The sequence below is a fragment of the Scyliorhinus torazame genome, chromosome 8 (genome assembly GCF_047496885.1).
Source record: "Scyliorhinus torazame isolate Kashiwa2021f chromosome 8, sScyTor2.1, whole genome shotgun sequence".
In the NCBI taxonomy this organism is placed as follows: domain Eukaryota; kingdom Metazoa; phylum Chordata; class Chondrichthyes; order Carcharhiniformes; family Scyliorhinidae; genus Scyliorhinus; species Scyliorhinus torazame.
The window spans coordinates 221666572-221688959 of NC_092714.1; the positions used below are offsets into that span (position 1 = coordinate 221666572).

The following is a 22388-nucleotide window of genomic DNA, read 5'->3' on the forward strand; positions in this document are numbered from 1 at the left end:
TTGCTCTTGGGGAAGGCCCACTGTTGCCCAGTTAAGTGCCCGATTGGCACTTAATGCAATGGGCCTTCCTGAAATTAGGTGGCATGGGGCTCAGACTGGCTCCCTATCTGGTTGGCGAGATTCCCATTGCCTACATTATAGGCAGTCCTAAATGTAGGAAATCACAGGAAGGAACTGGAATCCTACCACTTTATAAACACTCTCCAGTCTGCTGCCATATCCAAGATTCTTAGCATTACTCTATCCTTATTTTATTAGTTTAAAGGTTTTATATCTGTGTTGTTGTACTTCAACTGTTGCTTCTTTCCCTACAACTTTTACAATTGTAAGTAGCTGAAAGGATTAGGGTAAGATTCCATTCTCATTGACATTGACTCAATGAAGATTCAATTTGAGTTCAAGCTAAGAATTATTGCTAAGACATTTGGATGGGAATCAAATACAGTTGTTAAACCTAATGTATCATCTCCAAAAGGAGACCTTTAATCCAGCCACGTGTATTTTATATGTCAATAGTTAATTGGGCCCTTACAAAAATTTACTGCGGGATTCTCCGTCGACGGGATCCTCCGCTTCTTCGGCGGCGCACCCGTGCCCATGGATTTCCCGATGGCATGGGGTGGCCACAATGGAAATCCCTATTGGCCGGCTGCGGGAAAAGGGAATCCTGAGTTCACGCCGGAAAACGGAGCTGGCGGGATGGAGAATCCCATCCTTAAACTTCCGAATCTCAGAATTCTTAATAAACACTACAATCTAGTTATGAAAATAATGTTACTCCCACTTTTTCAAACAATCTTTTTTCTAATTTATGAACCTGTGCCATGCCTTTCATTTAGGTGTTAAACTCATGACATTTTCCCTATAAAAAGTTCAATAAAATTCTGTCATAAGTTGAATATGGGTACACAAGGTACAACAGAGATTTAATTAACAGCTCCATCTTTGCAATAAAAGTGGCAATAAAACATATTTATACAAGGTTTGAAAGCTTTGACCATACTATTTTCATGATGAATCAGTTATTGTAGGTTGAATCTTTATCATTGATAAGTTATCTTCAAGAATATCAGTTTATTAGAGTAGTCAATTGGGGCACTAATGGGGGGGATAAGAGTTTGGCCCTGATATTTTCAGAGGCAGGCTGGATTGGTGGGGAGGCTGAGTACTGGATCATTTCCCTGTATGCCATGATGTTTTAACTCCATCGTGTGACTTTGTTCCTGTCAGATCCCCTGTGCAGAAGTCTGCAAAAGTGGCTTCAATCCGGGCTGAGAGGGCTCTGAAGATGACCACAAGGGTATGTAGGCCCAATCCTGGAACAGCAGCTCTGATTTCCAACACTGGTGAAGTGGTGGGGTGGGTGGGGTGGGCGGGGTGGGGGAGGGGGTGAAGTTGAGTCCAATCCCTGACCTCAGAATGAAGATCTGATCCTGGGGGCTATGTGTGTGTGTTGTGTTTGAATGGAGGAAGCTTGGGGGTTTGGGGAAGAAGCACCTGCTCTTTTTATCCTACGAGCAGTGCTATAAGGCACATATCTTCTTCCCAAAGCTGTTCTTGCCTCCATCCGAATATTGTGTTTTTTGAAGCCTTGAATATACAGTTAGCCATGATTAGGTTAGTGGCTGCAAGTCTCATTCAAATATTTACATTGCCACCACTTCCTAGGTTGGGGCCATGTTTGGGATCTTTAAATTTTTATTGTGTGACCTGACTCCAATCCAATAATTTGGGGGGATTAAAATAATTTAATTGTTTTCCACAATCTGAATTTCCAACCTCAATCAGTGAAGAGGTGAGCACAGACCAAGAGAGGTAACATCTGAGAGGGAGACACCACTTGGTTGATGTGTCATATTTCCCAATGACCAAATTTGAGGGGCACTGGAAAATGCCTGGCGAAAACATTTTAAAAGGATAGGACGCAAATTCCAATTGAGAAAGAATTTGCAGGGTCATTACATAGATTACATAGAATTTACAGTGCAGAAGGAGGCCATTCGGCCCATCGAGTCTGCACCGGCTCTTGGAAAGAGCACCCCACCCAAGGTCAACACCTCCACCCTATCCCCATAACCCAGTAACGCCACCCAATACTAAGGGCAATTTTGGACACTAAGGGCAATTTATCATGGCCAATCCACCTAACCTGCACATCTTTGGACTGTGGGAGGAAACCGGAGCACCCGGAGGAAACCCACGCACACACGAGGAGAACGTGCAGACTCCGCACAGACAGTGACCCAAGCCGGAATCGAACCTGGGACCCTGGAGCTGTGAAGCAATTGTGCTATCCACAATGCTACCGTGCTGCCCTCAAAATCGCTTATTGTCACAAGTAGGCCTCAAATGAAGTTACTGTGAAAAGCCCCTAGTCGCCACATTCCACGCCTGTTCGGGGAGGCTGGTACGGGAATTGGTTGCAGAAACACAGGAAGGAATCACTAGATGGTTTGGAAATGAAGACAAAATAGACTAATGATCCTCTCCCCAAAATATTGCCACTGTGCATCGTCTAGAGGAATGCTTCAAGTGGTTTAAACAGGGGCTGGTTTAGCACAGGGCTAAATCGCTGGCTTTGAAAGCAGGCCAGCAGCATGGTTCAATTCCCGTACCAACCTCCCTGAACAGGCACCGGAATGTGACGACCAGGAGCTTTTCACAGTAACTTCATTTGAAGCCTACTTGTGACAATAAGTGATTTTCATTTCATTTCATTTGAACTTTCCTGACACATGCGCACGCTTTTGTTTTGAATCCCATGGAAAACTAAAGTCCTTTAACTGAGTACTTGATTGAGTTCACATAATCAGCAGTCTCGGGTCTTTTCATGTTCCATTAGTAATATGTAGTCGTAAAGAGTATATTGTATTCAGTTAAAATAAAGGTGTGCATTTATATAGAACATAGAACATTACAGCGCAGTATAGGCCCTTCGGCACTCGATGTTGCGCCGACCTGTGAAACCACTCTAAAGCCCATCTACGCTATTCCCTTATCGTCCATATGTCTATCCAATGACCATTTGTATACCCTTAGTGTTGGCGAGTCCACTACTGTTGCAGGCAGGGCATTCCACACCCTTACTACTCTCTGAGTAAAGAACCTACCTCTGACATCTGTCTTATATCTATCTCCTCTCAATTTAAAGCTATGTCCCCTCGTGCTAGACATCACCATCCAAGGAAAAAGGCTCTCACTGTCCACCCTATCCAATCCTCTGATCATCTTGTATGCCTCAATTAAGTCACCTCTTAACCTTCTTCCCTCTAACGATACATCCTCAAGTCCCTCAGCCTTTCCTCATAAGATCTTCCCTCCATACTAGGCAACATTCTGGTAAATCTCCTCTGCACCCTTTCCAATGCTTCCACATCCTTCCTATAATGTGGCGACCAGAATTGTACGCAATACTCCAAATGCGGCCGCACCAGAGTTTTGTACAGCTGCAACATGACCTCATGGCTCCGAAACTCAATCCCTCTACCAATAAAAGCTAACACACCGTACGCCTTCTTAACAACCCTCTCAACCTGAGTGGCAACTTTCAGGGATCTATGTACATGGACACCGAGATCTCTCTGCTCATCCACACTGCCAAGAATCTTACCATTAGCCCAGTACTCTGTCTTCCTGTTATTCCTTCCAAAATGAATCACCTCACACTTTTCTGCATTAAACACCATTTGCCACCTCTCAGCCCAGCGCTGCAGCTTATCTATGTCCCTCTGTAACTTGTAACATCCTTCCGCACTGTCCACAACTCCACCGACTTTAGTGTAATCTGCAAATTTACTCACCCATCCTTCTACGCCCTCCTCCAGGTCATTTATAAAAATGACAAACAGCAGTGGCCCCAAAACAGATCCTTGTGGTACACCACTAGTAACTGGACTCCAATCTGAACACTTCCCATCAACCACCACCCTTTGTCTTCTTCCAGCTAGCCAATTTCTGATCCAAACTGCTAAATCTCCCTGAATCCCATGCTTCCGTATTTTCTGCAGTAGCCTACAGATAGAACAGTGGTCATGCCTTTCATGACCACTGGACATCTCAAAGCACCTTTAAAGCTGCTTTAAAGCCAATTAAGTACTTTTGAACTGCAATCATCGTAATGGAGAGGACCTGGCCGCCAATTTTGCACACAGCCTGCTCCCTCCAACATCAATATGATAATGGCTGGATAAACTATTGAGGGATAAAAATTGGCAGGGTGAACTCCAAACCTTTACTTCAAATGGTGCCATGGGATCTTTTCCTTGCATGTGGGAGGGCTGATGGACCCCTTAGTTTAACGCCACATCAGAAAGATGGCACCTCTGACAGCAGCGTTCCATCAGTATTCCACAGGCGTGCCAGCCTAGGGTCTGATGCTCAGTTCTCTGGACTGTGACTTGTACCCACAACCTTCTGACTTAGAGGTGAGGATGCTATCAACCATGGCCATGGCTGACATGGATAAAGCATTTCTTAGTAATTCGCTAAAAGAAGCTGCAAACATCATCACAACTACTATACTTGCCGGAATAAATCAAACATAATCATTTTGAAATGGCACAGAGTCTGCTAAGTTGCCTCAACTCTGCAACGCAGAAATATTTGAAAAAGTGAATGAAGCACCAACAACAAATGAACGCAGTCCATGTTAAACACACGTCGACTCCATTTTAAATCAGGGCCGATTTTGTTTCCATGGGCAGCAGTTTTAATTTGAAACTCAATGCTGCCTGGAGATCAGCTCTGGGATATTTTAATTCCTGAGCCACGTTGAATTCTCACCAGCCAACTTCCTATTCGTTCTGGGTGGGATGTTTGACAGGAAGTGACAGAACATCTTGTGGCTGGAGACTGTCTGCCGAGACCAGGTAAGTGGCCTGATTTACTGCAGTGACCTTCCTGGAGGGGAGACACACAACCGTGAAATGGACGTGGTGGGTTGTGTGTGTGTGTGTGGGGGGGGGGGGGGGGGGGGGGGTCTTGGTGGTTGATGAGCCCAGGGCAAGGAAGTCCTTCTCCTCCTGAGTTCACAAGAAAGGTGAAAAAGACGTTAAAAATGTGTTGCAGGATTCTCCATCGGCGGGATCCTCCACTTCGACGGCAGCGTACCCACGCCCAAGGGTTTCCCCAACAGTGTGGGAGTGGTCACAATGGGAAACCCCATTGGCCGGCTGTGGGGACAGAGGATCCCGTTGCCGGTGGGGGCACGCTGCTGAAAACAGGGCCGGCGAGACAGAGAATCCCGCCCGTGCCTTTTTGTGCTTGTCCTGGCCCCAATCCCCTCTCTTGTTATATTGTTCTGACAGGAAATATACTGCACCTTCCCGTTCAGAGTTATAATTGCTATTTTTTTCATTAGTCAAGGCCAGCATTTGTTGTCCATTGCCAATTGCCCTTAATGGGTAATTTCAGAGGGCAGTTAAGAGTGAACCATTTAACTGTGGTTCTGGGGTCATATGTAGGCCAGGCAAGATAAGGATGGCAGATTTCCTTCCTTCCCTAAAGGGCATTAGTGGCTTTCTACAACAATCGACAACAGTTTCATGATCACCATTACTGAGAGTAGTTTTCAATTCCAGATTTATTACTTGGATCTAAATCTGATCAGCTGCTGTGGTGGGATTTGAACCCATGTCGCCAAAGCCTGGGTCTCTGGATGACTAGTCCAGTGACATTACCATAATGCTACTGTCACCTCCAGTATTGTTACTGGGTACCAATGAAGCCTTTGGGACTTACCATGCATATAATAAGATGGTACCTGATGACCTTCGGCAGGAAAATTTACTGCCTGGTTAGTTGAGCAGATTGAAATTTCAATTGGACAGCTCCCTGCAGCTCCTTGGTGTGGAAGTGACTTGAGCATGTTATCTGTCCACTAGCCCAGTTTCTGCCTGACCGATAGGGTTAAGCTCACCATTGCCCATAGAATTATAGACTGGTCACAGCACAAAAAGAGGCCATTTGGCCCATCATGCATATCATTTGGCTCTCTGGAAGAGCAACTCAGCTGAGGCCCATGCCCTGCCCCTTTCCCCATAGTCCAGCAAATCTTTTTCTCATCAGATGTTCCTCCTACAGTATTACATATACAGCAGTATTCAGGGCACATTGGAAAACTATGAAGCCAATGCGGGGTTCGCATGATCACCATCATTTATGGCCTGATATCGTATGAATCCCTTGAGAATACCTTGCAAAAACATTGCAAATAACCTTTATCTTCTCGGTAACAGCTTAGATGCTGCTTTCATTGGCAGCCTATATTGTATAATGGTGCTACTCCGTATATAACGTTCATATTTCTACTTGTAGTTTAATGGAGTTTGCATACGTTAAAACACATTTCCAACAATGATTGATCGATTTAAAACTAATACTGAATACTTTACGGCTCACCAACATCTCTTGGTAGTAGAATTAATCATTTATTAGCTAGTTTTATTTAAAAAAACTTTTACCATCATGTTAATGGAAGCTCTTGTAATTTCATGTTTTGATATATCCTTGTATCAGTCATTATTTCAAACTCAAGTACAGTTCAAGAGTAAAAGCATTGTCTAGTTGATGACACAAAAAGTATTTTCTCAACTGTAGAAATAGCAGCAAGAAAATGGTAATCTTACCTGACAGAAGTAGGTGCGAGAAAGGTGCGTTTTACTTTGGAAAGTCACAGTAATGCACATATAATAAACTGTGACTGAAATGAACACAAAGAATCCTGTTGCCATGGAAGGCTTTGCCACATTAAATTTACAACAGGGCTAAAAGACCAGCTGATCAAACGGCTCTTAACTATAAGCGTCTATGTAATAGCTTCGACCACTGAAGTCAATAGCAGATATCCCAAGCTGGGGTAAAAAAACAAATCCATGTTCCAGGACTTACTGAATATTTTCATCCAGGTTCTTCATTCACAACTAACCAGAAATAGAAGATAAAAATTAAACTTACCATATGGAATCTCCATATTCGTATTTGACTGTGTGCTTGCATTGACCATCCTTTTCCTTCTCAGTTTTAAAATTGGGCCCACAAGAAGTTTTGAGGAGTAAAAGGAAAGTTAACAAAGAGTATTTCACGTGGTTTTTGGTGTTGCGAGTGGTTGTGTGTGTATTATGTTATCATATTGATTTTTCTAATCAAGCCTAATATGGGTGGGGATGTTAAACAGTAACCAGGCTGTTTTGGAAGAGAATCTATAAGGGAGCAGTTACTATGGTAATCATGAGGCAAGACAAACTAAAACAAAGCTTGTATCAAAGCTTTTATTGCTGTGGCTTTTAAATTTCATCCTGGCGCCCATCTTTAAACCTTTTTTCTAGTTATGTTTTCACTGTAATTGCGGAGAGACAATGCTCCTGCAACAATTCCTTCTAAACAGTGTAAGAGACCGACATAGGCTTTTTTTTGCAAGAAATTTGGTGGCTCACGGTGAGGTATTTTGTTTATTTTATCAACAAGGGTAATCCCTGGATTCTTAGGCAACCTTTGCTATAATTTTAACCTGTTGCTACAGCTGGGATCTGTCAAATGATTCACATGCATGGCTATTAATAATTAGCAAATAAAGCTTAAATTGATCCCTTTTTGATTGTCTGACCAACAGGTATTAGAAACTTAGGAACACTGGAAATAAGAGCAGGAGTATGCCATTCGGCCCATCAAGAAATTCAAACATATTATGACTGATCATCTACCTCGATGTAATTTTTCTCCACTATCCCCATATCCCCGGATATCATTAGTATCCAGAAATCTGCTGACTTCTGTCTTGTCTTGAACATATTGGGTGACACAATGGTTAGCACTGCTGCAGCACCAGGGACATGGGTTTAATTCTGAGCTTGGGTAACTGTCCATGTGGAGTTTGCAAGTTCTCCACATGGCTGCGTGGGTTTCTCCCGGGTGCTCTAGTTTCCTCCCACCATCCAAAGGCATTCAGGTTAGGTGGATTTGGCATGCAAAATTGCCTCTTAGTATCCAAATATGCGCAGATTAGGTGGAGTTACGGGGATAGGGCGGGGGAGTTGGCCTAGGTAGGGTGCTCTTACAGAGGGTCAGTACAGACTCGATGGGCCAACTGGCCTCCTTCTGCACTGGGGAGATTCTATGGTCCTATGGCTGAGCTTCCACAGTGCTCTGGGGTGGACAATTCCAAATATTCGCCACCCTCTGATGAAGAAATCCCTCCTCTTCTCAGCCTTAAAAGGCCGAAACCTTATTCTGAGACTGTGTCCCCTGGTTCTAGATTCATCAGCCAGGGAAATAAGCCTTTTGAGAATCTTTGGCCGGATCCTGGGTTGTGGAGGGAGTGGGGAGAGGGGTGAGTGGGGGGGGGGGGGGGGATCCAATTAGAGACGATTAAAGTTGTTTAAAGTGGACAAATTTTGAGATTCAAGACACTAAGTGAATAAAGGCACAAGGTTCCGTGGGTTTTGAACAAACAAAAATAAATTTTCCTATGCAAGCTCAGCAAGGTAAAACAATGTATAATATTAATCTTATACTCTAACATTCAGGTTAAATATGAGGTAAATGTGAATGAAAAAACACGCCACACTACACAATAAATGAAAGCTGCGACCAAATCAGATTCCACATATTTCTCACCAACCAACTCAGAAATATGCCAGATTGTGAGCTGGACCTTTCTCGCAAGCCTTTTCTACCTCCAAATTTGAAGGTGTCGCTTTGGAATTCTCTCCAAAAGTCATTCCCACTCGTATGGTCTCAACAAAAGCTCACCTCGCAGAGTTTCAATCCCACCTTCCAAAATTCCTTTCCCTGGATTTCCGAGAACATTCAAGTATCAACTTACAAGAACATTTTCAGATCTTCAGCTCTTCCAAACAGAGCTTCACTGCTCCAAAAGGGATACCTTTGCCCCAACAGCTTGCCGCACGGAACCACCAACCTTTGGCTGCCTTCTCGATCTTCAAGCCTTCTCTCAAGCCCACTTCACCTAACGTCTGCTCCCCACTGCTCTTTAATTAATTTGGAGCCTGGTTCTCTGCTTCTTCTTTTGACTTAATGTAACTTAAACCTATTCCTATTCCCTGTCTTTTATCCCTGCCTCTGGAATACTTCTAGGAACATTTCCCTGTCCACCTCCCTTGCCCCTTACCTGGGAAACTTGTTGCTCATGGTGCTCCATACCTGGTCACCTGACCTTGGTTTTCATGCTATTCTTCCTCTTTGCCATGTGCAGGCATGCAGAGTCAGTCCTGGGCCTGAATAACGGATAAAGGTAGTGTTATGCACGAGACCAACGAGGTTGGAGCAATCTCCATGTGAGTCTCGTCGAATTCAAGCTACCCCGTTTAGGGGACGGGGAATCCAAGGACATTCATGAATGTGATCTATATAAAGTTGGCCAGGTATGGAACCGACAGGATAGACCCGGCAGAGATCAGGGACGGGATTCTCCGAAAACCGGCGCGATGGCCGGGACCCGGTGCCAAAAACGGCGCAGAACACTCCGGTGTTGGGCCCCCCCAAACGGCGCAAAGTCTCCGGACCCAAATGGGCTAGCAGCGGCGTGACACCATTCGCGACGGCGTCACCCGCCGTGGACGCACCGCGTCACTGACGGTGCGCGGCATCATCAACGCCGCTCGGCGTCACAGCACAAAAGACGCGCCCCCCCCCCCGGAAGACCCGCTAAGATGTGCACCCGCCGCGCAGCCCCGAGGTTTCAGGGGCGCGACACCAAGGCGCTCCTGGACGCAGTAGAGGAGAGGAGGGAGGCCCTGTACCCCGGACAATGCCGCAGGGTCACCCCACACCTCAGCCGGCGCCTGTGGAGGGAGGTGGCAGAGGCCGTCAGCGCTGTGGCTGTGACACCAAGGACAGGCACCCAGTGCCACAAGAAGGTGAACGACCTTGTCAGGGCAGCCAGGGTGAGCCCCCCCCCCCTCCCCCCCCCAACCCCCACCCCGATGTGCGGCACACCCCCAGGTGCAACCAACCCTAACGCTAACTCAACCCGAACCCTAATGTGCTGCGCACCTCTGCCAATATACGCGCAACCGCTGGCATGCATTCATATACCTGTCTAACACTGTTGCCCTTTACCCCTGCCACCCACCCGCCCGCCCCACACAGGAGAAGCGTGCACACAACAACAGGGAGCGTGAGAGGACTGGAGGGGGCCCAGCTGATGAGAGACCACTCACCGCTCATGAGGAAAGGGCCCTGGAACTGGCTGGCGGACCTGAGGACCGGGAGGTTGCCGATGCAGAGGTCGGGGGCCCAACAGCAAGTGAGCCACACACGGCCCGTCGCCATTCCCCCATATCCCCCCTCCCCCACATCCTTCCTCTCCATCTCCCCCCTCCCCATATCCCTCTCCTCATAATCCCCCCTCCCCCATCGCCTCCCTACCCCATGTCCCCCATATCCCCCATATCCCCCAATCACTGCCCGTGTGTCTAACCATGCATGCTGTATAATGTATTGCAAGACCAAACGTTGATGCACCCGTCCCCACGGATGCCGACTGCCCGCAGGACGCGGCAGGGCGGCCACGAGAGAGGGAGAGACCCGGCCCCTCTGGCATGCGACACACACAGGACGGCGCAGGGCGGCCACGAGAGAGGGAGAGACCCAGAGCAGCAGGGCGACGCAGGCATGTGCCACCCACGACGAGGGGGGCAGCCACAGACCCCCGTCGCCAGGACACCACTACCCAGGACAGCCCTTCAAAGGACAGCCCTACCCAGGACACCCCTACACAGGACAGCCCTACCCAGATCAGCCCTACCCAGGACACCACTACCCAGGACACCACTACCCAGGACACCCCTACACAGGACAGCCCTACCCAGATCAGCCCTACCCAGGACACCACTACCCAGGACACCACTACCCAGGACACCCCTATCCAGGACAGCCCTACCCAGGACAGCCCTACCCAGGACACCCCTACCCAGATCAGCCCTACCCAGGACACCACTACCCAGGTCAGCCCTACCCAGGACACCACTGCCCAGGACAGCCCTACCCAGGACACCCCTACCCAGATCAGCCCTACCCAGGACACCACTACCCAGGTCAGCCCTACCCAGGACACCACTGCCCAGGACAGCCCTACCCAGGACACCCCTACCCAGGTCAGCCCTACCCAGGACACCACTACCCAGGTCAGCCCTACCCAGGACACCCCTATCCAGGACACCACTACCCAGGACACCACTGCCCAGGACAGCCCTACCCAGGACACCACTACCCAGGACACCCCTAGTCAGGACACCACTAGTCAGGACACCACTACCCAGGTCACCCCTACCCAGGTCAGCCCTACCCAGGACACCACTACCCAGGCCACCACTAGTCAGGACACCACTACCCAGGACATCACTACCCAGGCCACCACTAGTCAGGACACCACTACCCAGGACAGCCCTACCCAGGACAGCCCTACACAGGACAGCCCTACCCAGGACACCCCGACCCAGGTCAGCCCTACCCAGGACACCACTACCCAGGACACCACTACCCAGGCCACCACTAGCCAGGACACCACTAGTCAGGACACCACTACCCAGGACACCACTACCCAGGACATCACTACCCAGGCCACCACTAGTCAGGACACCACTACCCAGGTCAGCCCTACCCAGGACACCACTACCCAGGACATCACTACCCAGGCCACCACTAGTCAGGACACCACTACCCAGGACACCACTACCCAGGACAGCCCTACCCAGGACAGCCCTACACAGGACAGCCCTACCCAGGACACCACTACCCAGGACACCACTACCCAGGACAGCCCTACCCAGGACACCACTACCCAGGACATCACTACCCAGGCCACCACTAGTCAGGACACCACTACCCAGGACACCACTACCCAGGACAGCCCTACCCAGGACAGCCCTACACAGGACAGCCCTACCCAGGACACCACTACGCAGGACACCACTACCCAGGACAGCACTACACAGGACACCACTACCCAGGACAGCCCATTCCAGGTCAGCACTACACAGGACACCACTACCCAGGACAGCCCTACACAGGACAGCCCTACCCAGGACAGCCCAACCAGGACAGCCCTACCCAGGACACCACTACCCAGGCCACCACTACCCAGGACACCCCTACCCAGGTCACCCCTACCCAGGTCAGCCCTATCCAGGACACCACTACCCAGGACACCACTACCCAGGACAGCCCATTCCAGGTCAGCCCTAACCAGGACACCACTACCCAGGACAGCCCTACCCAGGACACCCCTACCCAGGCCACCACTACCCAGGACAGCCCTACCCAGGACACCCCTACCCAGATCAGCCCTACCCAGGACACCACTACCCAGGACAGCCCTACCCAGGACACCCCTACCCAGGCCACCACTACCCAGGACAGCCCTACCCAGGACACTCCTACCCAGATCAGCCCTACCCAGGACACCACTACCCAGGACAGCCCTACCCAGGACACCACTACCCAGGACAGCCCTACCCATGACACCCCTACCCAGATCAGCCCTACCCAGGACACCACTACCCAGGACAGCCCTACCCAGGACACCACTACCCAGGACACCACTACCCAGGACAGCCCTACCCAGGACAGCCCTACCCAGGACAGCCCAACCAGGACAGCCCTCCCCAGGACACCACTACCCAGGCCACCACTACCCAGGACACCCCTACCCAGGTCACCCCTACACAGGACAGCCCTACACAGGACACCCCTACCCAGGTCACCCCTACACAGGACAGCCCTACCCAGGACACCACTACCCAGGCCACCACTACCCAGGCCACCACTACCCAGGACACCCCTACCCAGGTCACCCCTACACAGGACAGCCCTACCCAGGACACCACTACCCAGATCAGCCCTAACCAGGACACCCCTACCCAGGTCAGCCCTACCCAGGACACCACTGCCCAGGACAGCCCTACACAGGACAGCCCTACCCAGGACACCACTACCCAGGACACCACTACCCAGGACACCACTATCCAGGACACCACTACCCAGGACAGCCCTACCCAGGACACCCCTACCCAGGACACCACTACCCAGGACACCACTACCCAGGACACACCTACCCAGGTCAGCCCGACCCAGGACACCACTACCCAGGACACCACTACCCAGGACAGCCCTATCCAGGACAGCCCTACCCAGGACACCACTACCCAGGACAGCCCTATACAGGACACCACTACCCAGGACAGCCCAACCAGGACAGCCCTACCCAGGACACCACTACCCAGGCCACCACTACCCAGGACACCCCTACCCAGGTCACCCCTACACAGGACAGCCCTACCCAGGACACCACTACCCAGGACACACCTACCCAGGTCAGCCCAACCCAGGACAGCCCTACCCAGGACACCACTACCCAGGCCACCACTACCCAGGACACCCCTACCCAGGTCACCCCTACACAGGACACCCCTACCCAGGACACCACTACCCAGGACACCACTACCCAGACACCCCTACCCAGGACAGCCCTACCCAGGACACCACTACCCAGGACACCACTACCCAGGACACACCTACCCAGGTCAGCCCTACCCAGGACACCACTACCCAGGACACCACTACCCAGGACAGCCCTACCCAGGACACCACTACCCAGGACACCCCTACCCAGGACAGCCCTAACCAGGACACCGACACACATGACACCGAAATACAGGACACTGACACACAGTGGACGGGTAGAGACAAACCGCCACCCCAGAGTACCGTGGACTCTGAGTCGGACGATGCTCACGACACAATGCCACTGCTGTCTCCAACACCCTCCACCATCGCAGGAACACTCACCTCGGTTGGGCACTTTAGTGATGAGGCGTCTGGTACACTCACTGGTGCGCACAACACAGTCGTACCAGTACTGCAGGTGGAGGTAGGAGCAGCAGAGGTGCCGGGAGGTCGGAGGGCATCCTGGCGCAAGCGAACATCTGCCGCCCAGACGGGTCCTGGGTTCCTGGAGTTACCGCACCCACCCATAGACCCGATGCAGCCACCAGACCTGGGACGAAGGAAAAGGATGACGGCCGGCTTGCAGCAGCTGTAGACGCAGGTGGAGAGGTGCGCCCGCGTCCAGGAGCTGGGAGTAGTGCCGGTCATGCGTGCCACCCAGGCCGAAATCGCACGGGTGGCGTCCGCGGTGGAGGCAATGGGTGCGACGGTGTCAGACATGGGGAGCAGTATGCGAGGCAAGGGGCATTCCATGAAGGCAGCGTGGGTGGCCCAGGACATGGCTTCCCTCTCACAGGAAGCCATGAGCCAGACCCAGCGGCAGATGGCAGAGGCGCTCAACGCCCTGGCCCAGTCTCAGCAGGCCATGGCGCACTCCCAGCAGGCAATGGCCCAGTCTCAGCAGGCCATCGCAGAGGGCATCGGCGCCATTGCCCATGTGCTAGCCGGCGTCGCACGGCCACAGACAGGGATGAGCAACTCCCTGAGCTCCATGGCTGCAAACCCGAGACCCTTGTCGATACCAGCACGGGCCTCCAAGTGTCGGGGGGGCATCGGATGGCCGGTCCGTTCGCACCCTGACCCATGTAAAGGCCCGGGGGCCATCGGGCACCCCGAGGGAGGAGGTGGTGCTGGGGTCCGTCCCGGGTCCCCCTGTAGGGGAGGTCCCGGAACACTGCAGCACCTCGGACTCCCCCCCTTCCGTCCCAGGTGTATCTGGTGGGTACAGGCAGGGCAGGCTGGCAGCTCACCATCCCAGTTGCCCGAGCCACAGCCTGGCACATCTAGGCCGGGCCGCCCCAGGAAACGGCTGCCAAAGTGATCCCGAGTCAGAGGGCAGGAATCGCAGGAGTCCACCTCCAGTTCTGCTGTACCGTCCGGGGAAACTCCTAGGCGTAGTCAAAGGGCCCGTAAGGCCAAACAATTAGACACTGAGTAAGTTGGCATGGGTGCAGGGCACAGACGGGTTTTAGGGGCTAGGGCACGTGTATGGACTGTTTGTTATTAAAATCACTTTCACGCCTACAGAATCTGCTTTTGCGCTCTGTCCGAAGCTTGCGGGGTGTCATGTACGTTGAGCGCCAGTGTGTGTGTGAGGGGTGGTTTTACGTCAGCCCCAGGTGAGTGTGCCCCCCCTCCCCCGGGCCACCCTCGCCATCCCCCCGGGCAGAGGGCGGGACCATGCGCTGCAGTGTCACGGCCGCATGCAGGGATGGTCCGGGTGGATGGTGGTACTCTGGCCATGGGTCAGACATTGTCTAATGATGTGGAGGCAGGAGCTCATGCAGAGCGGATCGTCATCATCTTCCATGGCCTGCAATGGACACGCTTCCACCGGCGACTGTGTGAGCCTGGCCCATTGTGCCGCAGGTGGATCTGCAATGGAGGGGTGGTATGCATGCTGGTGGGGTGGGTGTGGTTGGTGGGTGGGTGGGTGGGGGGGTGATGGTGTTGGTGCTGGGTGGGTGGGGGGGTGAGGGTGTTGGTGCTGGGTGGGTGAAGGGGGGTGAGGGTGGTCAGATGTTGCCATGGTGTGCAGTATGTGGCCATACTCGCCGATTCCCACGCCCCTTAGTCAGTGAACCGGGCGGCTATCAGCCTGTCCCTGCTGGCCCAGCTGGTAATGGTGGGCAGCCACCCGCCTATGTCCAGCCCGTCTGCCCTGACCATTGCCCCCATCCATCTCATCTGGGGAGGACTGCGCCTTTTCCTGCTGCTCCTCCACTCCGCCCTCCTCTGCCTGCAGCACATCGCCCCTCTGCTGGGCTATGTTGTGCAGGACGCAGCACACCACAATGATGCGGCCAACCCTATCTGACCGATACTGGAGGGTCCCCCCAGAGAGGCCCAGGCACCTGAAACGCAATTTGAGCACACCCCTTGTCGCTGCATGGGCATCATTGTAGCTGTTCTCCACGTCATTCTGTGGCCTCTGTATAGGCATCATCAGCCACGACCTCAACGGGTAACACCTGTCACCCAGCAACCAGCCCCTCAGCCGGGGGTCGCGTCCCTCGAACATGCCGGGGATGTAAGACCGCGACAACACGTATGAGTCATGAACACTTCCCGGGTACCGGGCACAGACGTGCAGGATAATCATGCGGTGGTCGCAGACCACCTGTATGTTCATCGAATAGGTCCCCTTCCTATTGGTGAACACGGCCCTGTAATCTGCAGGTGGCCGCACGGCGACGTGCATCCCATCGATCGCGCCGTGGACCATGGGAAAACCGGCCACGGCAGAGAAGCCCACGGCCCGGGCATCCTGGCTGGCCCGGTCCACGGGGAACCGGATGTAGCGGTCCGCAATGGCATAAAAGGCGTCTGTCACTGCCCGGATGCACCGGTGCGCCGATGCCTGCGAGATCCCGGACAGGTCCCCACTTGGCGCCTGGAATGACCCCGTGGCATAAAGGTTCAGGGCCACCGTAACCTTCACGGACACGTGGAGAGGGTGTCCTCCCCCAGTGCCACGCGGTGCCAGGTGTGCCAGCAGGTGGCAGATGCGTGCCACGGTTTCCCAGCTCATCCGGAGTCTCCTCCTGCATTCTCGGTCCGTGAGGTCCTGGTCCGACGAACAGGGCAGGGACACGCTTCTCCGTCGCCGTGGCGCCACGACGTCCTCCTACCTCTCTTTGTGCTCCTCCTCCTCTTCGTGCTCCCCCTGCACCTCCTCCTCCTCCTCCCCCTCGTCATGTCCAGCGGGAGGCCCTCCACCCTGGGCGGCTACCGCCTGCCCCTCTGCGGCATGCTCCTCTGCGGCAGCCTGCACCGCCTCTCTGGCACACTCCTCCTCCTCCAGGACAACATGTAGAATAGCGGCTGCCGCCATGGCGGCCAACATCGCTGGCTGATCAGGAAACATGACGGCCTGCGGGGGAATGGGGGGGGGAAGTGAACGACAACATGTCATCATTGTCCGTATCCTCCCCCCCCCTCCCCCCACCCCCGGCAGCCAGGTGCCATGGGCTGCATGGGCGCGACTGTTGGAGGATGGCACCTGGCCAGGCGGACAACCCCCCTTGCCCTCACCCCCCTCCCCGGCACTCACACCCCTCCCTAGCACTCTACCCCTCCTTCCCTGCACTCTCCCCCCCTCCCCGGCACTCACTCTCGCCCCCCCTCCCCGGCACTCTCCCTCCCTCCCCGGCACTCACCCTCACCCTCCCTCCCCGGCACTCTCCCCCCCCTCCGCGGCACTCTCCCCCCCTCCCCGGTACTCTCCCCCCCTCCCCGGCACTCACTCTCACCCCTCCTCCCCGGCACTCTCCCCCCCTCCCCGGCACTCGCACTCAACCCCCCTCCCCGGCACTCTTCCCCCCCCCCACCCCGGCACTCTCCCCCCCCTCTCCGGTACTCTTCCCCCCTCCCCTGCACTCTCCCCCCATCCCCGGAACTTACTCTCAATCCCCTCCCCAGCGCTCTCCCCCCCTCCCCGGCACTCCCCCAGCCCCTCCCCCCCACAGAGCCCCCCCCTGATGTGTCGGGTGTTCTGGATCACATACAGGTCACCAACACTTGAAGTAGTGCAACACTATTTTATTAAAAGGTTAACTATTTAAATATACTTGAACTGTGGGTAAACACGATACCAGCTTTAACTAAAGACCTTTGCCTTGTCCTAACCAGTTGATGCACTCAGCACATGGTGAATGTCTGTGTTGCAGGCTGTGAGCTCTGTGCTCCTAGCTAGCTGCTACTCGAATGAGCGGGAACTCTGATGCCCCCTGTCTTTATAGTGCATGTGCTCTCACTGGTGATTGGCTGCGGTGTTGTGTATGTTGATTGTTCCCACTGTGTGTCCATCAGTGTGTGTCTGCACCATGATATACTGGTGTATATTATGACATCCCCCCTCTTATATAAAAAAATGTGCCTACGTGACAATAAATAGTGTATGGTGAATGTTCCTGACTATGTGTATGCGAAATATTTACAGGACTATGTACATAAAACTAAGCTATTTACCTGGGAAGGTGCCTGGTGCAGAAAAAAACAGTGTGTCACACAAATAACGAGATGAACACTATATACAAACCACTTGAACGATTAAACGGAAGAACAGAACAGACCAGAGTCCATTAGTGCAAAGTTCACAAATTAAGTCTCTGAGGTGGGCGACGAATTCTGGTTGACCGCCTCAAGGGTGGGTCAGGAGCCACCAGCTGAGGAGCGGGCTGGACTGCGTCAGAGTGAGAAGGATGCAGAGTAACCAGAATCTCTGCATAGTCCAGGTCAGGGACAACAGGAGGGCGTGGCACTGGTGGAGGATCACGTAGCGAGCGCAGAACGAGACGAAGGGCACGCTGATTACGGCGCAGAATGGAACCATCCAGTAGACGAACCAGGAACGAGCGGGGAGCCACCTGCCGAAGAACCACAGCAGTTGCAGCCCAGCCACCATCTGGAAGATGGATGCGGACATTGTCATCTGGAGCCAGAGCAGGGAGATCAGCTGCACGGGCGTCATGAGCCGCCTTGTGCTGTGCACTAGACAGTTGCATTCGTTGAAGGACTCGGAACATGGTTGAGGTCTGGGACGTGAATGGACGGCACCGTCGTCCTCAGGGTGCGACCCATGAGCAGCTGGGCTGGCGACAGGCCAGTGGACAGTGGGGCCGAGCGATAGGCCAGCAGGGCGAGGTCGAAGTCGGATCCCGCATCGGCAGCCTTGCAGAGGAGCCGTTTGACTATGTGGACGCCCTTCTCCGCTTTGCCATTGGATTGGGGGTACAGGGGACTGGATGTCACATGCACAAAGTTGTACCTCCTGGAAAAGTTGGACCATCCCTGGCTTGCGAAGCAGGGGCCATTGTCCGACATCACAGTGAGTGGGATGCCGTGACGAGCAAAGGTGTCCTTACAGGCACAGATGACTGCAGACGATGTGATGTCGTGCAAACGTACCACCTCCGGGTAGTTTGAAAAATAGTCGACAATCAGAACATAGTCCCTGCCCAGCGCGTGGAACAGGTCGATGCCGACCTTGGACCAAGGGGACATAGAACATAGAACATAGAACATACAGTGCAGAAGGAGGCCATTCGGCCCATCGAGTCTGCACCGACCCACTTAAGCTCTCACTTCCACCCTATCCCCATAACCCAATAATCCCTCCCAACCTTTTTTTGGACATTAAGGGCAATTTAGCATAGCCAATCCACCTTACCTGCACGTCTTTGGACTGTGGGAGGAAACCGGAGCACCCGGAGGAAACCCACGCAGACACGGGGAGAACGTGCAGACTCCACACAGACAGTGACCCAGCGAGGAATTGAACCTGGGACCCTGGCGCTGTGAAGCCACAATGCTATCCACTGTGCTACCGTGCTGCCCTATAAACAGGGCTCGTCCGGGATTTGAACCCGGGACCTCTCGCATTTTATCGCAAATGGAAGCCCCTAAGCGAGAATCATACCCCTAGACCAACGAGCCAAATCACTAACGTGACCAACTCATGGGGCTGTCGGGTCTCACGTGGTTAGGCCGGCTGGAACCACTGACAGGTGGGACAGTTGAGCACTGTGTTGGCGATGTCGTCATTGATGCCAGGCCAGTACACTGCCTCTCAGGCCCGTCAGCGGCACTTCTCCACGCCAAGATGGCCCTCGTGTAGCTGTTCCAAGACGAGCTGGCGCATGCTGAGCAGGAAAACAATGCGGTCCAACTTCAGGAGGACACCATCGACTACCGCCAGATCGTCTCTGATGTTGTAGAACTGCGGGCATTGGCCCTTGAGCCACCATTCTGTCAGGTGGCGCATGACACGCTGTAGCAGGGGGTCAGCCGCAGTCTCTCGGCGAATTTGGACGAGGCGTTCATCCGTGGCCGGTAGATTGGAGGCCACGAAGGCCACATGGGCGTCAACCTGGCAGGCGAATCCCGCTGGGTCACACGGGGTGTTGACTGCCCTGGACAGAGCGTCGGCTATGATCAGGTCTTTGCCCGGGGTGTATACGAGCTGAAAGTCGGAGTTTGAGCAGAATGCACTGGAGGCGAGGCGTCATGTCGTTCAAGTCTTTCTGTATTATATTGACCAGCGGGTGATTGTCGGTCTCGACGGTGAATTGAGGAAGGCCATACACATAATCATGAAATGTGACGACACCGGTCAGCAGGCCCAGGCACTCCTTTTCTATCTGCACGTAGCGCTGTTCCGTGGGGGTCATGGCGCGTGACGTATATGCAACGGGGGCCCATGCTGAGGCCTCATCGCGTTGCAGGAGCACTGCCCCAATGCCAGATTGGCTGGCATCGGTCGAAATTTTTGTCTCTTTTGCTGGATCAAAAAAGGCCAATACCGGGGCCGTGGTAAGTTTGGGTTTAAGTTCTGTCCATTCGCGCTCGTGGGCAGGAAGCCATTGGAAGTCTGTCGTCTTCCTGACCAGGTTCCTGAGAGCTGGGGTATGAGAGGCGAGGTTAGGGATGAACTTCCCTAGGAAGTTGACCATGCCCCGAAATCGGAGGACCGCCTTCTTGTCCTCTGGCTTTTTCTTGGCTGTGATGGCAGCCACCTTGTCCGCATCCGGCCGCACACCCAACTGGGAGATGTTGTCCCCTAGGAACTTGAGTTCCGTCTGGCCGAAGGAGCATTTGGCTCTGTTGAGGCGTAGGCCCTTATCCTGTATGCATTTGAACACGCGCTAGAGGCGACTGATATGCTCCTGCGGGGTGGTGGACCAAATGATTATGTCGTCAACATAGACGCGAACACCTTCAATGCCTTCCATCATTTGTTCCATGATCCTGTGGAATACTTCTGACGCCGATATGATCCCAAACGGCATCCTGTTGTGACAATATCTGCCAAAAGGGGTGTTAAAGGTACACAGTTTCCTGCTGGATCTGTCTAGTTGAATTTGCCAGAATCCTTTTGAAGTGTCAAGTTTGGAGAAGAGCTTGGCCTGAGCCATCTCGCATGTGATCTCTTCGCGCTTGGGGATTGGGTAGTGCTCCCTCATTATGTTGCGATTCAGATCCTTTGGATCAATGCAGATTCTGAGCTCGGCGGAAGGCTTCTTTACGCAGACCATGGAACTGACCCAGTCGGTTGGTTCAGTAACTCTGGAGATCACTCCTTGGTCTTGAAGGTCCTGCAGCTGCTGCTTGAGGCGGTTCTTGAGGGGTGCTGGGACTCTGCGAGGTGCATGCACCACAGACGTGGCGTTCTGTTTGAGTATGATCTTGTAAGTATATGGGAGCGTGCCCATGCCTTCAAAGACGTCATGGTGCTGGTCGATGATGGCGTTGAGTTGTGCCCTGAAGTCAGCATCCTGGAAGGCAGACGTCTCATCAGGAGAGAGAGAGTGAACTCTTTGAACGAGGTTTAGCAATTTGCATGCCTGTGCGCCAAGCAGAGAGTCCTTCGAGGAGCCCACGATCTCGAAAGGAAGGATGGCTTTTCGTGACTTGTGCGTCACTTCGAGTTGGCATGAGCCAGTAGCAGGAATTATGTTGCCATTGTAGTCCAATAGCTGGCAGGCCGATGGGAAAATGGTTGGTTTGACACAAAGGCTTTGGAAAGCAGACCAAACCATGAGATTGGCGGAGGCACCAGTGTCCAGGCGGAATCATATTTGGGACCGGTTGACCATCAGGGTGGCACACCACTCATCGTCTGGATCGATGCTGTATACCGACAGTGTCTTTGCATCGGGAACAGCCTGTTTTTTGTTACGACACCGACTCGAAAAGGCGCCTTCGGGTCCTCTGTGTCACAGCTGTGTGGGAGGTCGGAAGCGGACTCGGTGACCGTGGGTTGAATTGCTCGAACATTCCTGCGAGGCTGACTGAAGCGATATGAATTGGAAGGCTGAGCTGCTCGACAGCAGGCAGCATAGTGGCCAAGTCTTCCACATCATTGGCATTGTTGAGATTTTGCGGGGCATTGCCGCTTCAAATGGGCGGAGCCACAGTTGTTGCACGTCGTGACGTCAGCACGTTCACTGCGCCACCGCGCTTGCACGGTGCAGTCCTGCGTGGTGCATGCCAGCGCATTACGTTCCTCCATGTCGTCGTCGTCTCGTTTGGTGCGTACAAGCGCGGGAATCTGCGAAAAGCACGCAAAATGGCCGCCCTCATCCAGGCTGAGGCCCTGGAGGTGTTCAATCACTTGGACCCGTTCCGCCTCATAGGGACCTTGCCGCGCCGTTTCAGCCGCTTGTATATGGGAGTACCGACTGGTGGCATTTTCATGTAGGACACAGGTCTCGATGGCGGTCGCTAGGGTGAGTTGCTTTACTTTGAGGAGCTGCTGACGTAGGGGGTCCGACTGAACACCGAAAACGATCTGGTCGCGTATCATGACGTCGGAGGTGGGCCCATAGCTGCAAGATTGCGCAAGGATGCGGAGGTGCGTTAAAAAGGATTGGAAAGGTTCGTCCTTACACTGCAAACGCTGCTGGAACACGTAGCATTCAAAA

The 22388-nt window shown here is 53.2% G+C and overlaps 1 protein-coding gene and 1 non-coding gene across 2 annotated transcripts in view; both read right to left on the reverse strand.

Annotated features, from left to right (window-relative positions):
• Positions 1-7062, reverse strand: part of hnf4a (hepatocyte nuclear factor 4, alpha) — a 285470-nt gene extending 278408 nt beyond the window's left edge. The window contains exon 1 of the mRNA XM_072514802.1: positions 6955-7062. Within this exon, the coding sequence (XP_072370903.1) occupies positions 6955-7003 (49 nt within the window). The 5' untranslated portion in view covers positions 7004-7062. The remainder of the gene's footprint in view (positions 1-6954) is intronic.
• Positions 7063-19310: 12248 nt separating this feature from the next.
• On the reverse strand, positions 19311-19401 carry trnap-agg (transfer RNA proline (anticodon AGG)). The gene is given in 2 exon segments: positions 19311-19346; positions 19366-19401. It is a non-coding gene; the product is annotated as a tRNA-Pro (tRNA).
• Between the last annotated feature and the right edge of the window lie 2987 nt (positions 19402-22388).